This window comes from Hyaena hyaena, unplaced genomic scaffold (assembly GCF_003009895.1).
Source record: "Hyaena hyaena isolate Hyena2069 unplaced genomic scaffold, ASM300989v1 scaffold_134, whole genome shotgun sequence".
In the NCBI taxonomy this organism is placed as follows: domain Eukaryota; kingdom Metazoa; phylum Chordata; class Mammalia; order Carnivora; family Hyaenidae; genus Hyaena; species Hyaena hyaena.
In genome coordinates this window covers 260,715-275,246 of record NW_024080766.1, presented here as the reverse complement: position 1 = coordinate 275,246, position 14,532 = coordinate 260,715, and the positions used below count along the sequence as shown (strand labels likewise).

Genomic DNA, 14,532 nt, shown 5'->3' with positions numbered 1-14,532 from the left:
GCCTCTACCAACCCGGGGGTCTCAAGCGCTGGTTGGTCCTCGGGGCTGGGGCTTTTGAGGCAAGGCCGCCCCGCAGTGCTCCCCAGTGGCCTGCGGAAGGAGCTGGCCCTCTTCCCCAGCCCTCCTTCCCGGCGCACACGGGGACGTTCCTCAGGCCCTGGAGCGGACGCACGCGTCCAGGGATCACTCTCTGCCGCGTTTCCTGCGTCTTCACCACCGCACGTCCCGGAGAGGGCTCGTGCAAGCTCTCCAAGGAAATTATTCTGTGACTTTAGCATTCACCTACAGTGTGTATCTACAAAACTCAACAACCTGAGGTCTTCCCATGACTTAGTGAATTCAAAAAAGTTTCAAATTCACATCAGTTACTGAATAATCTTTTCTGGAGTTTTCCACAGGTCTTCGATCTCTGGCATCTGAAATCCATCTCTGGCTCCTTTTCTAACTCCATAAAATTAATAACTGATTTTGCCACACAGTCTGCAGGGAAACTTCAGCAAGAACTGTCTCCGTGGCTGCAGCAGGCCCTGGCCTCCCTCTCCTGACTGTCATTCTCCACCAACCTGTGGCCAAGTCCCCAACCTGGAAGGCCACAGCCAGGACCATCTGCAGGAACCGGAAGTGCTCTGTTCTGCTTTCTGTTCAGTTGCAGGTGTGCGAAATGAACCATCCAAAGGAAGGAGCACTTCCTGAATGCTCACAAGGAATGAGACTCTACCCCAGTGTCTCCAGAGTTCTTTTGTGTAATCCTCACACCAGCGCCTCAGGGCAAGCTACCAGGGTACTGTTTTACTGATAAGAAAACCATGGCTGGCCCAAAGTCAAATAGCAAGGAGATTTTAGCCCAGGCCTATCCTTGCTTTCCTGGATCATCGCACTCAGGGCAAGGCTGACTCTTGAGACATTAATGACTAGGAAATGAAAGTTTAAAAATTCTCCCTCTCCCCCCAACAACGTATATACCCAAATGCACAGATGAATCTAGAAGGCTTCATCAGAGAGATTGGCCGGGCATGTCCTTCCCTCCACCTCAGCCCTCATTTCTTTTCTTTTTTTTTAATGTTTTATTTATTTCTAGGTGAGAGAGAGAGACAGCGTGAGCAGGGGAGGGTCAGAGAGAGAGGGAGTCACAGACTGAAACAGGCTCCAGGCTCTGAGCTGGCAGTCAGCACAGAGCCTGACGCGGGGCTCGAACCCACGAACCGCGAGATCATGACCTGAGCGAAAGTCAGACGCTTAACCGACTAAGCCACCCAGGTGCCCCCCCAGTCCTCATTTCTAATGAACCCCTGGCTCTGAGAGGCTGGATAGAGCATGGCAGGTGGCTCACAGCCCCTGTGCCTACTGGTAGGGCAGGACCAAGCCTGAGTCCTCCCACTGCCTTTGATGGGGGTGTTGCCTGGAGTCCTGTCGCCTCCTTATGAAGATGAGCAGCTATAGGGGAGACCTTCTGCCAACAGAAAGAGGCAGATCATCCCCTGCCTACTTCTGCTGCCTGCCTCAGTCACTTAAAGTATTGATGTACTTGCCACTATCCCCTCGCCTATCTTGGGATTCAATTCCCTCCTAACCAGGTCTGTTCTAAGCTTTCCATGGAGGTGATGCTCCTGGATGGGAGAGTAGAGAAGTAAACTGAAAGACAACACTGCTCTCTTCCTCCCATTAACATTACATCATGTATCTAATGTTGGGCCAGCCTTTCCCTTTGGTGTAGTATCTCTGAGCTAATTGAAAAATGCCTCTTTTATTATCCTTAGAATTTTTCTAAACATTGGCTCTTTCTGGGTGATAGGATTCCTAACACTTCACAGGCTACCCTCTTGTTATCTTATGTCTTTGGCATATAGTAAGCCCTCAAAAGATATTAAATAAATGCATGACCAATAAGATATGTGCCCATTTGTTTTTGTGTGTGTGCAATCACGTGTGCGTGCGAGCACACACACACATTTTGTATTTATCCACCCTTACAGCTTTCCCTCTGAAGCCACTCTGATTCATTATTTATGCCTTATTTTCACACCAGGATCACTAATGACATTTACATGCTAAAGACCTGTGTCACAGACTTTCATAGGACTCTGGTGAAGAACTCTAGGGGACAGAGCTGACTGTTCCCAGCCCTCCACATCCTTTCCATCAATATTCTTTCCAGAATTCAGTATTGATAGAGAATGACCTACCACTTTTTATTTAACTCAGATTTCTGAGTAGTGGTCAATTTATCAAATATATGCTGTTTAATGTAAAATACTAGTAAATGTCTCTATTGGTGTTGGCCCATAGAACTTTCTGCAATGATGGGATTGTTGTTGTCCAGTGTGGGAGCCACTTGCCACATGGAGCTACTAGCTGAAATGGATCAAAGTGATTGGGGAATGTAATTTTAAATTTTACATAATTTTAGTGGACTTAATAGCTATGTGGTTATGGCTAATGCTATGGGCAATGTTTACATCTGAGTATTGTACTGTATCTTTTTTGCTTCTTTCTTTAAATTTTTTTTAATGTCTTTATTTAAGAGCCAGAGACAGAGATCAAGTGGGGGAGGGGCAGAGAGAGAGGGAGACACAGAATCTGAAGCAGCTCCAGGCTCTCAGCTGTCAGCACAGAGCCCGACGTGGGGCTCAAACCCACGGACTATGAGATCATGACCTGACCCAAAGTTGGACACTTAACCGACTGAGCCATCTAGGCACCCTGTCTTTTTTTGCTTCTTTTGATCCAGATCAGAAATGATCCATATCTCTGTGGGCAGTACTCTAGGTTTTTACCTTGATGCAAAAAAGTTTTTTTAATATCTCTGGTCTGTCAATTCCTTTAACACGTGGGTTCTCCTACAAACGCTGAATATACAATGTATAAAACATTTCCAGTATGAAATATTCTGTCCCATAGAAACTTGCATTTCCAGACCAGCCACTCCCCAGTGGTTTTCTTGGTCTCAGAATGTTCACAACCATCTGCAGGTTGGTTTTGGGTTGAGAAGTAACAGACAGAAAGAGACTGCTGCCCTCAGACTTCTTTGGAAGAGACTTCTTTGGAACCAATCAGCCCTTCCGTCGTCTTATCATGCTTCATGTACATGCCTTTCCTAGCTTTTCATTCATTGACCTAACACTTAAATGACGCTTAGGTGCCTGTATTTATACTCCCACTTCTGCAAAATCCTTTGGCTACACCTTGTTCCATTGGCTGGTTGGGATGGAGGTCTTAAACTGTCAGTAGTCTTTCCACCTGTTTTCTCCTGAAAATCACCTCCTTCATGTTTGTTGTACCACATGATCCCATGCAGGTGGTTTTCAAAGTGTGGTCTGGACATATTAAAAATGCAACATCTCAGGTCTAACCCCAAGACCTACTGAACCAGAAGTCCTGAGATGGGGTCAGGAACTATTTAATGATCCCTCCAGGTGACTCTGATTCACATGAAAGTTCCAGAACCACATTAGGGTTTGGAAAAAGGGAGTCTTTAAATTCTATCATTCCTTACTCATTTATCTGAAGGAACTTCTCTGTAAAATACTATTCCTAATTAACTAGGTTACACTGAATGGCAATGTGTGGATAAAAGGGAACATAATCATTATTTTCCTTTAATTGCCCATTTTCAGTGTTAGTAGTTAGTGCCCTACTTGCTTCCAAGAGTGATTAATTTTATGTTTGTTTGTTCAGTTTGGGCTGAGTTTTTAAACTATCATTATAAATTAACAGATTATTTTTTTTAACATAGTCAATGAGTCTCAATCAACGCAGTCACCATTGTTTGCGGGCCCCAGTGCCCTCTGACGGTTTCCAGCTCAGAGACTTTTTTAGGCGCCTCTTGAACATTTCCTCCCCCAGCCCAGGAATCAGCAATTCTTACTTGCCATCATACTTTCTTAGCAGAGCTGTGGGAAACAGGAACTCTCCTCCATCACAGCCCCTGTGGAAGAGAATTTGGGAACATCTAACAAAACGACATGTGCATTTACCCTTGGACCCAGCAATTCTGCTTCTAGGACTCCACCTCAAAGAAACTGGCAAAGAAAATGGCTTCACACACATAGTTATTCATTGTGGCATCTGTAATACTGGAAATAACACAAAATGTCCATCACTAGAGGGTAAGGTACATTCATGCTGCCAAAAGAAGGAAGGAAAATGGCTCACTGATGATAAGGAATGATCTCCAGATATGCAGACAAGGTGTGCACAATAGTCTATACATCACAATGCAAATACAGATTTGCTTTCTTCTCTTTAAATACTCACTAGGAAGATAACTGAAGTGGTTGCTATGAGGGAGAGAATACAGGAACAATTAAGGAGGTCAGCTCTGAATATAAGGGACTCTGAAAGAACATTAATGTTTTACATATTTACAAACTGTAAGTTTTTAAAGACGATCCCTAAAATTGAAAAACAGACTAATATCAATGACCCTACCTGCTGTGGCCTGGATTCTACAGAAGCTAGCCCTGAGACAATCACTAGGAAGGTGACCCCAAAAAACACTTGAAAGCAGGTGGGGAAGGAAGAAATCCATCTGTTTCCTTCAGTATCTGGTTATTTAAATGCTTTTGGACACGTGTTCAAATATTAAGACCATTTGTTTACTAAGAACAAGGAGAATATGTCAGCATCAAAATTCATTTTTACTTAATTATATTCTACAACAAAATTTCTGGGCTTTGATATTTCAGGTCAATGAACAGGCCTCAAGTCAAACAGTATAAGCTCATAAATGCACTTGGAATAGAAATAAGTTTGTAATTTATGTTTATTTAAGAATCATGCCCAGTTTTTTTAGTTCACAAGAATGAAGCTTCACACTTCCTGGCTGTTGATTACTGGCAAGTTTCTGGCCACCAGGTAGATGATCCCTATTCGAAAGGAAACCCTTGTTCCCTTAAGTACAGGGTGTCAAGAGGACAGTTATGATATAAAAGCGTGCGTGAGCTAATATACATGGGTACAAAGCCAGTCACCTCCAGCCCCATCAGTAGGAGCGAATCGCTGGAGGGACTGTGGCACAGTCTGCCTCATTCAAAGTTCTGTCAATGACGGGTCTGTACTCCAAGGAGACCTTAAAAAGAAAAATTGATAGTGAGACAAAATTTGCAGAAAAACACAGAAACAACATTCTCTTGTGCTCTTTTAAAAAATTAACTATAAATCTGATTTGCAGGGGCACCTCAGTGGCTTAGTTGGTTAAGTATGCAACTCTTAGTTTTGGCTCAGGTCATGATCTCATGGTTCGGTTTGTTCAGTTTGAGCCCTGAATGGGGCTCTGCCCCGACAGCGCAGAGCCTGCTTGGGATTCGTTCTCTCAGCCCCTCCTCTGTTCTCTCTCAAAGTAAAAAAAAAGAAAATTTCAAAAAAACCCAAAAAACAAAAAACATTGGCAGACAAATTTCAGAAACTTAAAAACACAAATATGTACTAAAGTATTTTTCACTAACAAACTCAAAAAAGGATCTACAAGTACAATAGGGGACTGGCTATGTAAATTATGGTAAATCCATGTAGTAAAATACAGCGATTAAGATAACAATGTATGAAATTCTTGATGCTTTACACAAATGCTCAACAAGCAGGTGAAACCCTGTATACACTGTCATCCTTTAATTATGTTTAAACTATGTATCTACATTTTTTCTACTCATATTTTTATACGTATACACACACACACACAAAGTGTATAAATATACATGCAAAACCTGAAGGAAATATTTCACAATAATAATAACAAAGGGTATTGGTGATTGGTGAACTTACAAATGTTAATTTTGTTTTTGTACTTTCTATACTTTCTAAAATGAGCACTTCTTATATAATTGTAAAAACTCTTAAACATTACTAAAAACAGGATTGTACTGAGAGAGAAATCTGGTATCTTTCTAAATAAATTTTTTACTGCTTATTTTTGAGAGAGAGCACACACGCACAGCTGTGAGAGAGTGGGGGAGGGTCACAGAGAGACACAGACAGACAGACAGACAGAATCCCAAGCAGGCTCCGTGCTGTTAGCGAAGAACCCAATGCAGGGCTTGACCCCACAAACTGTGAGATCAGGACCTTAACTGAAATCAAGAGTCAGGTGCTTATCTGACTGTGCCATCCAGGTGGCTCCAGTCTGATAACTTTCTATACACTGTCAGAAAATAGGCTTCATGCAAAATTATGAAAATCACTGCCTGTCTGAAATACCGGACACACTAGGCACTCTGCATAAAGTGATGACAACAAAGCACAACATAATTTCTGTAGACTGAGACAAATGATTAAGACTATCCCTTACAAGTCTGAAAAGCTTAAGGATAAACACTTTGTAGTTTATTCAGGATCCTTAATGCCCAGGAGAAATGCCAAATGGGTGAATTATGCTTTGGTGAAGTAAGACTATGAGCCTTTATTGTACTCTTAGCTGGTTGTTCCCAGGACCCTGCCCACCTCACCCTCTCCTCTACTTGCTGTGCCCAGGCCAATGCTAAGGGCTGCACAGCATACCCTGGGTTCTCTGAGGCTGCTTTGAGGTGGTCCAGTCAATGGGAAGAAAGGAGTGGTTTCCCAGCCCACTGATATTGCTCTCAGTGGGCTCCAGAATCCTCATTCCCTGCTATCCAGGCTTGGGTGCTCACTCCCTGCCCAATGCTAAAGCTGTGGAAGACCAGCCTTTCTGAACCACTGCCCACGCTGGATTCTGCTTCCAGACAGAAGCTGACTGACAATGTCTTTTTCAGTGGTGTCTCAAATCTGTCAGTGGTCAAGTTAAATCCATGATGCTTCTCCCAGTCCATCATATGCTGAACTCTAGAACATGTGGGACAGCGTATTTGACAGTGCATATGTGAGTGGAACATGCTCTCCACATACCTTCCCAGTCTTGACATCAACATAAGAAAGGGTGTGCTTCCTCCAGTGCTCCTCAAACGGCTTCTTCTGCTGCCCCTGGATGGGCTTGGAGTAATCATACTCGTCAATCCGCTCCTGAGGCCAGAGAAAGTAAGTTTATTTATTTTATTTATGAATCCCCCTAGATCCCACGCAACAAGGAGGTATCCACTGACCGAAACAGAACTTGTTCTGAGCTGGGACATTCCTAATCCATTTTTCAACCCACGTCCCTTCCCCTCTACAATTCCTAATGAAAAAAAAATTTTTTGTGTAGATGTGACCTAAAACAACACACAATATATGAAACACAGTGCAACTGAGTCCCAAATGCAGGTGGGATGGAGAGATAAGACATGTGATCATCTGCCAGCAGTCAGTCCTCCAGAGGGCCTGTCTACCCTGGGGCTCCCAGACAGGCCGTCCCTCATTCCAGGGCCTCCACGGCACAGGTCCCAACAAGAGCAGAATCTACCAAAGCCACAGAGCTAGCAATGGGTTTGCAGCAGCACCGTGAGCCCAGAGCTCCATTTCTGCAACCAGTGGGTGGTTGGGTGTTGAAATTAGACTGATCTTTCATGCACTTAAAACTTTATCAAACACTTTGTCTTTCTGTTCTGTACTCTGGGAACTTTCATCTTCTTCTTTCAGCTTTTATTTAAATGCTTCAATTTTAGCAATTAAAATTTTGTTCAAAAACTCTCTAAGAGAAGCTGAATACTATTAAGGGATATCCTGGCACATGGTAATGGATAAGACCTACAAGAGGCCTCCTTAAAATAAAAACCGGGGGCTCAGTCAATGGAGCACACAACTTTTGATCTCAGGGTTGTGAGTGTGGGCCCCACGTTGGGTGTAGAGATTAAAAATAAAATTAATTAATAAAATAAAATAAAAACACTTCTATTTCTGCTGAGTGAGGTGAGTGTGGTGATGGGGAAAGGCAAGCAAGTGGGGCTAGCATCTCTCTCTCTCTCCTTTTAAGTTTGTTTTGAAAGAGAAAGAGGAGCGCAAGTAGGGGAGAGGAACAGAGAGAGAGAGAGGAGACAGACAATCCTGACACAAGGCTCAACCTCACAAATGGTGAGATCATGACCTGAGATGAAATCAAGAGTCGGACGCTTAACTGACTGTGCCCCTAGACACCCCGCCTGTCCTTATTTCTGAACACACACCTCTAGGTGAGCTCTCCTAGGGGAAACAGCTTCCACCTGCTTGTCTGCTAAGACTGAATGAAAATTCATTCATCTCAGCCACACAACTACCAACCAACAGCCTGAAGAAGCTTCTAGTCCTCAGTACATGTGACAAACATGCTTAATTAATACTAATCTAATCTAATCCAGCTCCAGTCAGTGGAAGGTAAATTAACAAAATTTCACAGTTGACTGGTGAGCCTGTTACCAGCAACACTACCACCATCCCAGATCAAAGTCCATCTGTCTGGAAAGTGGCTCAGGTCCTGCTGGTGTTCCATCCTGAAATCGTGTTTGTTCCCGAGTGCCCATTTCCTTCATGTTTTGCTGTCATATGCTGAGTACTCTGTTCTGGAAGAATCTGACAACTGTACTCTGCATAGAAATCAGGTCATTTAAAAAAAATAGTGACCCAATGGGGATGACTAAGTCAGTTGAGCATTTGACATCATCTCAGGTAACAATCTCGGTTCATGAATTCGAGCCCCAAGTCAGGTTCTGTGCTGACGGCTTGGAGCCTACTTCCGATTCTGTGTCTCCCTCTCTCTGTCCCTCCCCACTTGCACTCTCTCTCTCAAAAATAAACATAAAAATAAAATAAACATTAAAAATTTTTTAAGAAGTGATCCAAGATGAGATGCACACGAAGTATGTTGTGAAGGCACACCTTGTAATCTTCCCTGGCGTGAGCACCACGCGACTCCTTCCGAGCCTCTGCTCCATAAATGGTCTGAAGTGCACAGAGCATCAGGTTCTGCAGCTCTAGGGTCTCCACCAGGTCGGTGTTCCAGACCATTCCTGGGGACACATAAGGCACCATGAAAAACAGGATCCAGTCAGATGGGTACTCCAGGCTATAGCTAGGGGCTTGCCAGTGTCCATAGCACACAAACACATGGCACACAAACAGCAAGGAGAGTGTAAGTCAGCACTAAGTGGGACAGACACGACCCTGAGGCAGCCTCCCTTGCAAATGCCTAGCACCCCAATTGTGTGCAGGGGCCCACAGAAATGCTCACCTCGGTCAAATGTCTTCAGATGTTTTAGGTCTCCATAGAGCTGGCTGATTTTCTCGCAACCTTCCTGTAACACACTTCCCACACGGAACACTGCAGCATGATTTTGCATGGACTGTAACAAAGTATCATTTGTAAATCTTCAATTCATATGAAAAAGCCCTGCCAAGAACCATTAAACCTTTTAGAGTTTTTCTTATGTGTTTCACTTTTTAAAAAAATATTTTTTTAAAAATGTTTTATTTATTTCTAGGAGAGAGAGAGAGCGTGAGCAGGGGAGGGTCAGAAAGAGAGGGAGTCACAGACTGAAACAGCCTCCAGGCTCCGAGCTAGCAGTCAGCACAGAGCCCGATGCGGGGCTCGAACCCATGAACCGCGAGATCATGACCTAAGTGAAAGTCGGACCTAAGCGAAAGTCAGATGCTCAACCGACTAAGCCACCCAGGCACCCCATTAAAAAAAGATTTTAAGTAATCTATACTCCCAACATAGGGCTCCAACTCACAAGCCCAAGATCAGGAGTTACACACTCTAAGCCAGCCAGGGACCCCTCAAATTTCACTTTTTATAAACTATTTATGTAAATTAAATTGAAAAACTGGGAAATTCAGACTTCCTTATTACTGAATTTTATTTATTTTTATTTAAGTAAGCTCTATATCCAACATGGGACTTGAACTCACAACCCTCACAACATGTTCTATTGACTGAGCCAGCCAGACGCCCCTGTTATGAAGTTTGTGAGAACCTTTAAGATCTACTCTCTCAGCACTTTCAAATATGTAATGAACTGTTACTAACTATAATTGCCATGCTGTATAAGTCCCAGGACTTATTTGTTTTTAACTGGAAGTTGTTATCTTTTGTTTCATTTCACTAATTTCATCCACTCCCTGTCTCTGGCAAACCACCAATCTGTTCTCTGAACTTATGAGCTCAGTTTCTCGTTTTTTGTTTTGTCAGATTCCGTATGTAAGTGAGATCACATATTTGTCTTTGTCTGACTTATTTCACTGAGCATAATGCCCTCAGAGGCCACCCATGTTGGTACAAATGGCAAGATCTCATTCTTTTTTATGCCCCAGTTTACATACATATTATAACATATACCTACATCTTACTTATCCATGCACCCATTGATAGACATCTAGATTACTTTCATATCTTAGTATTGTAAATAATCCTGAAATGAACAGAGAGAGAGAGAGAGAGAGGGAGCGAGGGAGGGGGAGAGGGAGAGGGAAAGAGAGTAAGAGAGTGGGAGAGGGAGGGAGAGAGAGAGAATCCCAAGCAGGTTTTACACTTCCAGGACAGACCCCGATGCAAGGCTTGAACTCACAAACTGCAAGATCATGACCTGACCCAAAACCAGATGCTTAACCAACTGAGCCACCCAGGCGCCCAAATACTAAACATTTCTGACAGGTGTGAGATAGTACCTCATTATGGTTCTGATCTGCATTTCCCTGACGATAAATGATGTGGAGCATCTTTTCATTATCTGTTGGTCTTCTGTATGTCTTCTTTGGAGAAATGTCCATTCAAGTTCTCTGTCCATTTCTTAGGCTGTTTTTACAATTGAGTTGTAGGAGTTCTTTATACATTTTGGGATATTAGCCCCTTATCAGATATATAATTTGCAAATATTTTCTACCATTCTATAGGTTGCCTTTTTTGTTGGTTTCCTTTGTGCAAAAGCTTTTTAGTTTGATGTAGTCCCAATAGTTTTTTACTTTTGTTGCCTTTGTTCATGGTGTCAAATCCAAAAACTCATCGCCAAGACCACTATTAAGGAGCTCACTGCCTGTGTTTTCTTCTAGGAGTTTTATGGTTTCAGGTCTTATATTCAAGTCTTGAATATATCTTGAGTTAATTTTTGTGTATAGTGTAAGAACAGTGACCTAGATTCACTCCTTTGCATGTGGCTGTTCAGTTTTTCCAGCACCATGGAGACTATTCTTTTCCCATTGTATATTCTTGGTTCTTTTGTTGTAATTAGCCATATATACATGGATTTATTTATGAGCTTGATTCTATGCCATTGATCTACATGTCTGTTTTTATGCTGATACTTCAGTGTTTTGATTATCATCTCATGATAATCATGGAGAGAGATGCCTCCAGCTTTGTTCTTCTCACAGGATTGCTTTGGTTATTCAGGGTATTCTGTGGTTCCACACAAACTTTAGAATTGTTTGGTCTATTTCTGTGAAAAATGTCAATGGTACTTTAACAAAGATTGCATTGGGTAAGCCACTTTGGGTAATAATAGAAATTTTAACAGTATCAGTTCTTCCAATCCATGAACAAGGAATATCTTTCCACATATTTGTGTCTTCAACCTTACTCATTAATGTTTTATAGTTTCAGTGTATTGATTTTTCTTCTCCTTGGTTAAATTTATTCCTAGGTATTTTATTCTTTTTGTTACAATTATAAATGGGATTATTTTCTTAATTTCTCTTTCAGAGGGTTTATTTTTTGTATACAGAAACAACAGGTTTTTATGTATTGATTTTGTGTATTTCAACTTTACTGAATTCGCTTACTAGTTCTAAGTTTTTGGGTGGAGTCTGTGTCAGATATAATCTAATACATCTGTAAATAGTCACTTATACTTCCTTCTTTCCAATTTGGATGCCTCTTATTTTTCTGCCTAACTGCTCTAGCCAGGACTTCCAGTACTGTGTTGAATGAAGTGGAAAGGGTGAACATTCTTGTCTTGCTCCTATGATAAGATAAAAAGCTTTTTTAGCTCTTCACCACTGAATGTGACATTAGCTGTGGGCTTATCATATATGGCCTTGATTACATTGAGGTGCATTCCTTCTACATCTGCCTTGTTGAAACTTTTAGCATAAATAGATGTAGATGCTAAATGAATTTTTGATTAATGCTTTTTATTAATTTATTTTTTAAAAATTTTAAAAAATGTTTATTCATTTCTGAGACAGTGAGCAGGGGAGGGGCACAGAGAGAGGAAGACACAGGATCTGAAGCAGGCTCCAGGCTCTGAGCTGTCAGCAGAGCCCGATGTGGGGCTTGAACCCACAAAATGCAAGACCATGACCTGAGCCAAAGTCAGATGCTCAATCAACTGAGCCAGCTAGGTGCCCCAATGCTTTTTTTTTTATGTTTATTTATCTGTGAGAGAGAGACAGAGTGTGAGTGGGGGAGGGGCAGAAAAAGAGGCGGACAAAGAATCTGAAGCAGGCTCCAGGCTCTGAGCTATCAGCACAGAGCCTGACGTGGGGCTTGAACCCATAAGCAATGAGATCACGACCTGAACCAAAGTCAGTCACTCAACCAACTGTTCCCTGATTAATGTTTTTAAAACATGCTTCTATGTTCCCATTAAGTACATCTTAAATCCACATAGGTTATTTAAAGTGGAACATTGTGCATTTAGGGAAGGCAGTTTGTGGAACTTGGCCAAGATCTGTGATTCCAAGCAGACATGACGTACTGAATGGTGGCAGAAAGGTGTTAAGGGTTCCACCTTCGAATTCCCGAGGAGACAGCAGCTCCTATGGTGTTGCCCCACCCCCGAGTTCCGGTGGTAAATGTCCTAGGAGCAGCAGGTGGCCCCTTGCTGACACAGACGAAGAAGTGCTAATTACGAGGTGATCTGAAGTAAGCGTGGGGTGGATGGTCATAAAATAGAGGGAGAAGTGAGGAGCCTGGGAGCCCTCCCTGCTGAACTTCTGATTACATATTGCAAAATCTTCTCGTGTGTCAAATTCCTGTATGGTTTTCTTGTTCATGCTAAGAAATAAAACTGAAATTTACTTTAGGATCTACCTTTGTTTCCTATCATTTACTGAATGGGCTTTCATCACTCTTGAAAAACCCCTTCATCCCACGCTTAATCACAGCTTGTGCCTGGGCTTACTTCTGGACTCCATGCCACTGACCTAGATGTCTCCTTCTCTCCCACAGACCAACACAGCTTGTTGTTTTAGTTCTATTTAAAAGACATCTCATCTATGTCTTTAAAATGATACATAATTTAAAAACTGTAAAGCACACCATCAAATGTCTTGGCTTTTCAAGAAAAGAAAATGGAAAAAGCGATCTCAGAACCTAGTAAATATTAGTTAAAACATTCTTTTATGTTCCTCAGCGCTCATGTTGTCATACTCTTTAGGGCTAGGTTTATTCAAGGTATTTTAAACTTTTTGGCTGCACTGTGAAGATTATTTTCAAATGGATTACTGCAGGTATACTGGAGAGCTACTCACTTTTGTATATGAATCTTTTATCCAGATGCTTTACTTCATTCTTGTTTTTATTAGTTTTCCACTTACCAGCTTCAAATTTTTATTGTATCAGTAAGCAATAATTTTGTCTATTCCTTTTCAATGTACTCATTTCTTTTCTTTTACTGTATATACTGGAACCAGCAAAATAATTACTCTGTCCCTCAACTCAAATGTGCATGCCCCAAGGACAGGATTTTTTGTTTTGTGCGGATGAGTCAGGCATCTAGAACACTGCCTGGCACACAGCAGATACGAATGCAGATGGTCCCTAACCCATGAGGGTTTGAGCGATGATTTTTCAAGTTTACAATGGAACAAGAGTGATCTGCATTCAGAAAAACAACTGTCACCTTCTCCAAGGCTCACAGTGTGTAATAGGGCACACTCGTGAATCCCACTCTCAGTGGGGCTCCCGCTGAGCCTCAGCTCATGACCCTGAGGCTCAACAACCATCTGCACTCATACAACCACTCTGTTTTCACTTTCAGTACAGTACTGAATAAATTACATGAGACAGACAACACTCTGGTATAAAATAGGCTTCATGTCAGATTTAAGGACGGATGGGCAAATGTTCAGTTAGTTAAGGGTGTTAAATGCATTTTTTGGGGACATAACCCCATTGTAAGTCAAAGATCTGTAATGCCTTATTTGGTGGGAATGCCTCTAAGGCTTCCTGTTTCAAACTCTGTCATGGATTCACCATTTCCATATCCAAAGAGAAGTTCCTACTATCCAGTAAATGATTACATCTATCATAGCTGGCCTCCAATTCCTGATATGAATACTCCACAAAAGTCCTGCAAAGATCACCTGACTGGTTTCATTAAACATGACTTTGTCCTCCACCCAAGCTATTTGCTCCACCCAAGCTATTTGCCTTCCTTTCCAAGAAGCCTCCATAAAGCCCAGTCTCACCTGAACACAGAACTGCACACTCCCATAAAAGTGAGCATTTGTGCTACTGGACTCCTTATCATAACGTGACTAAAGCAAAGGGTGACTTCTTTTTGGAAAATGCCTCCACAGACAAATTCTTACAAATTTCAAGTGGACAGAGATCTTACTTATGGACCAAGGATCTCTGTAGTCGAAGACTCTGATGGACCCCTAGCTGTTTTACACTACTTTTATTGATCTAAACCTGTGTTATCCAATGCAGTAACCACATATAGTGATTTA

General features: G+C 42.1%; 1 protein-coding gene across 2 annotated transcripts in view; it reads right to left on the bottom strand.

The window, feature by feature from the left end:
* Positions 1–4,049: 4,049 nt before the first annotated feature.
* Positions 4,050–14,532, bottom strand: part of SDHA (succinate dehydrogenase complex flavoprotein subunit A) — a 31,258-nt gene continuing 20,775 nt past the window's right edge. For both annotated transcript variants that reach the window (XM_039238013.1, XM_039238015.1), the window contains exons 12-15: positions 9,092–9,203; positions 8,740–8,870; positions 6,859–6,972; positions 4,050–5,068 (exon numbers count right to left, since the gene is read on the bottom strand). In XM_039238013.1, the coding sequence (XP_039093944.1) occupies positions 4,982–5,068; positions 6,859–6,972; positions 8,740–8,870; positions 9,092–9,203 (444 nt within the window). In that variant the 3' untranslated portion in view covers positions 4,050–4,981. The remainder of the gene's footprint in view (positions 5,069–6,858; positions 6,973–8,739; positions 8,871–9,091; positions 9,204–14,532) is intronic.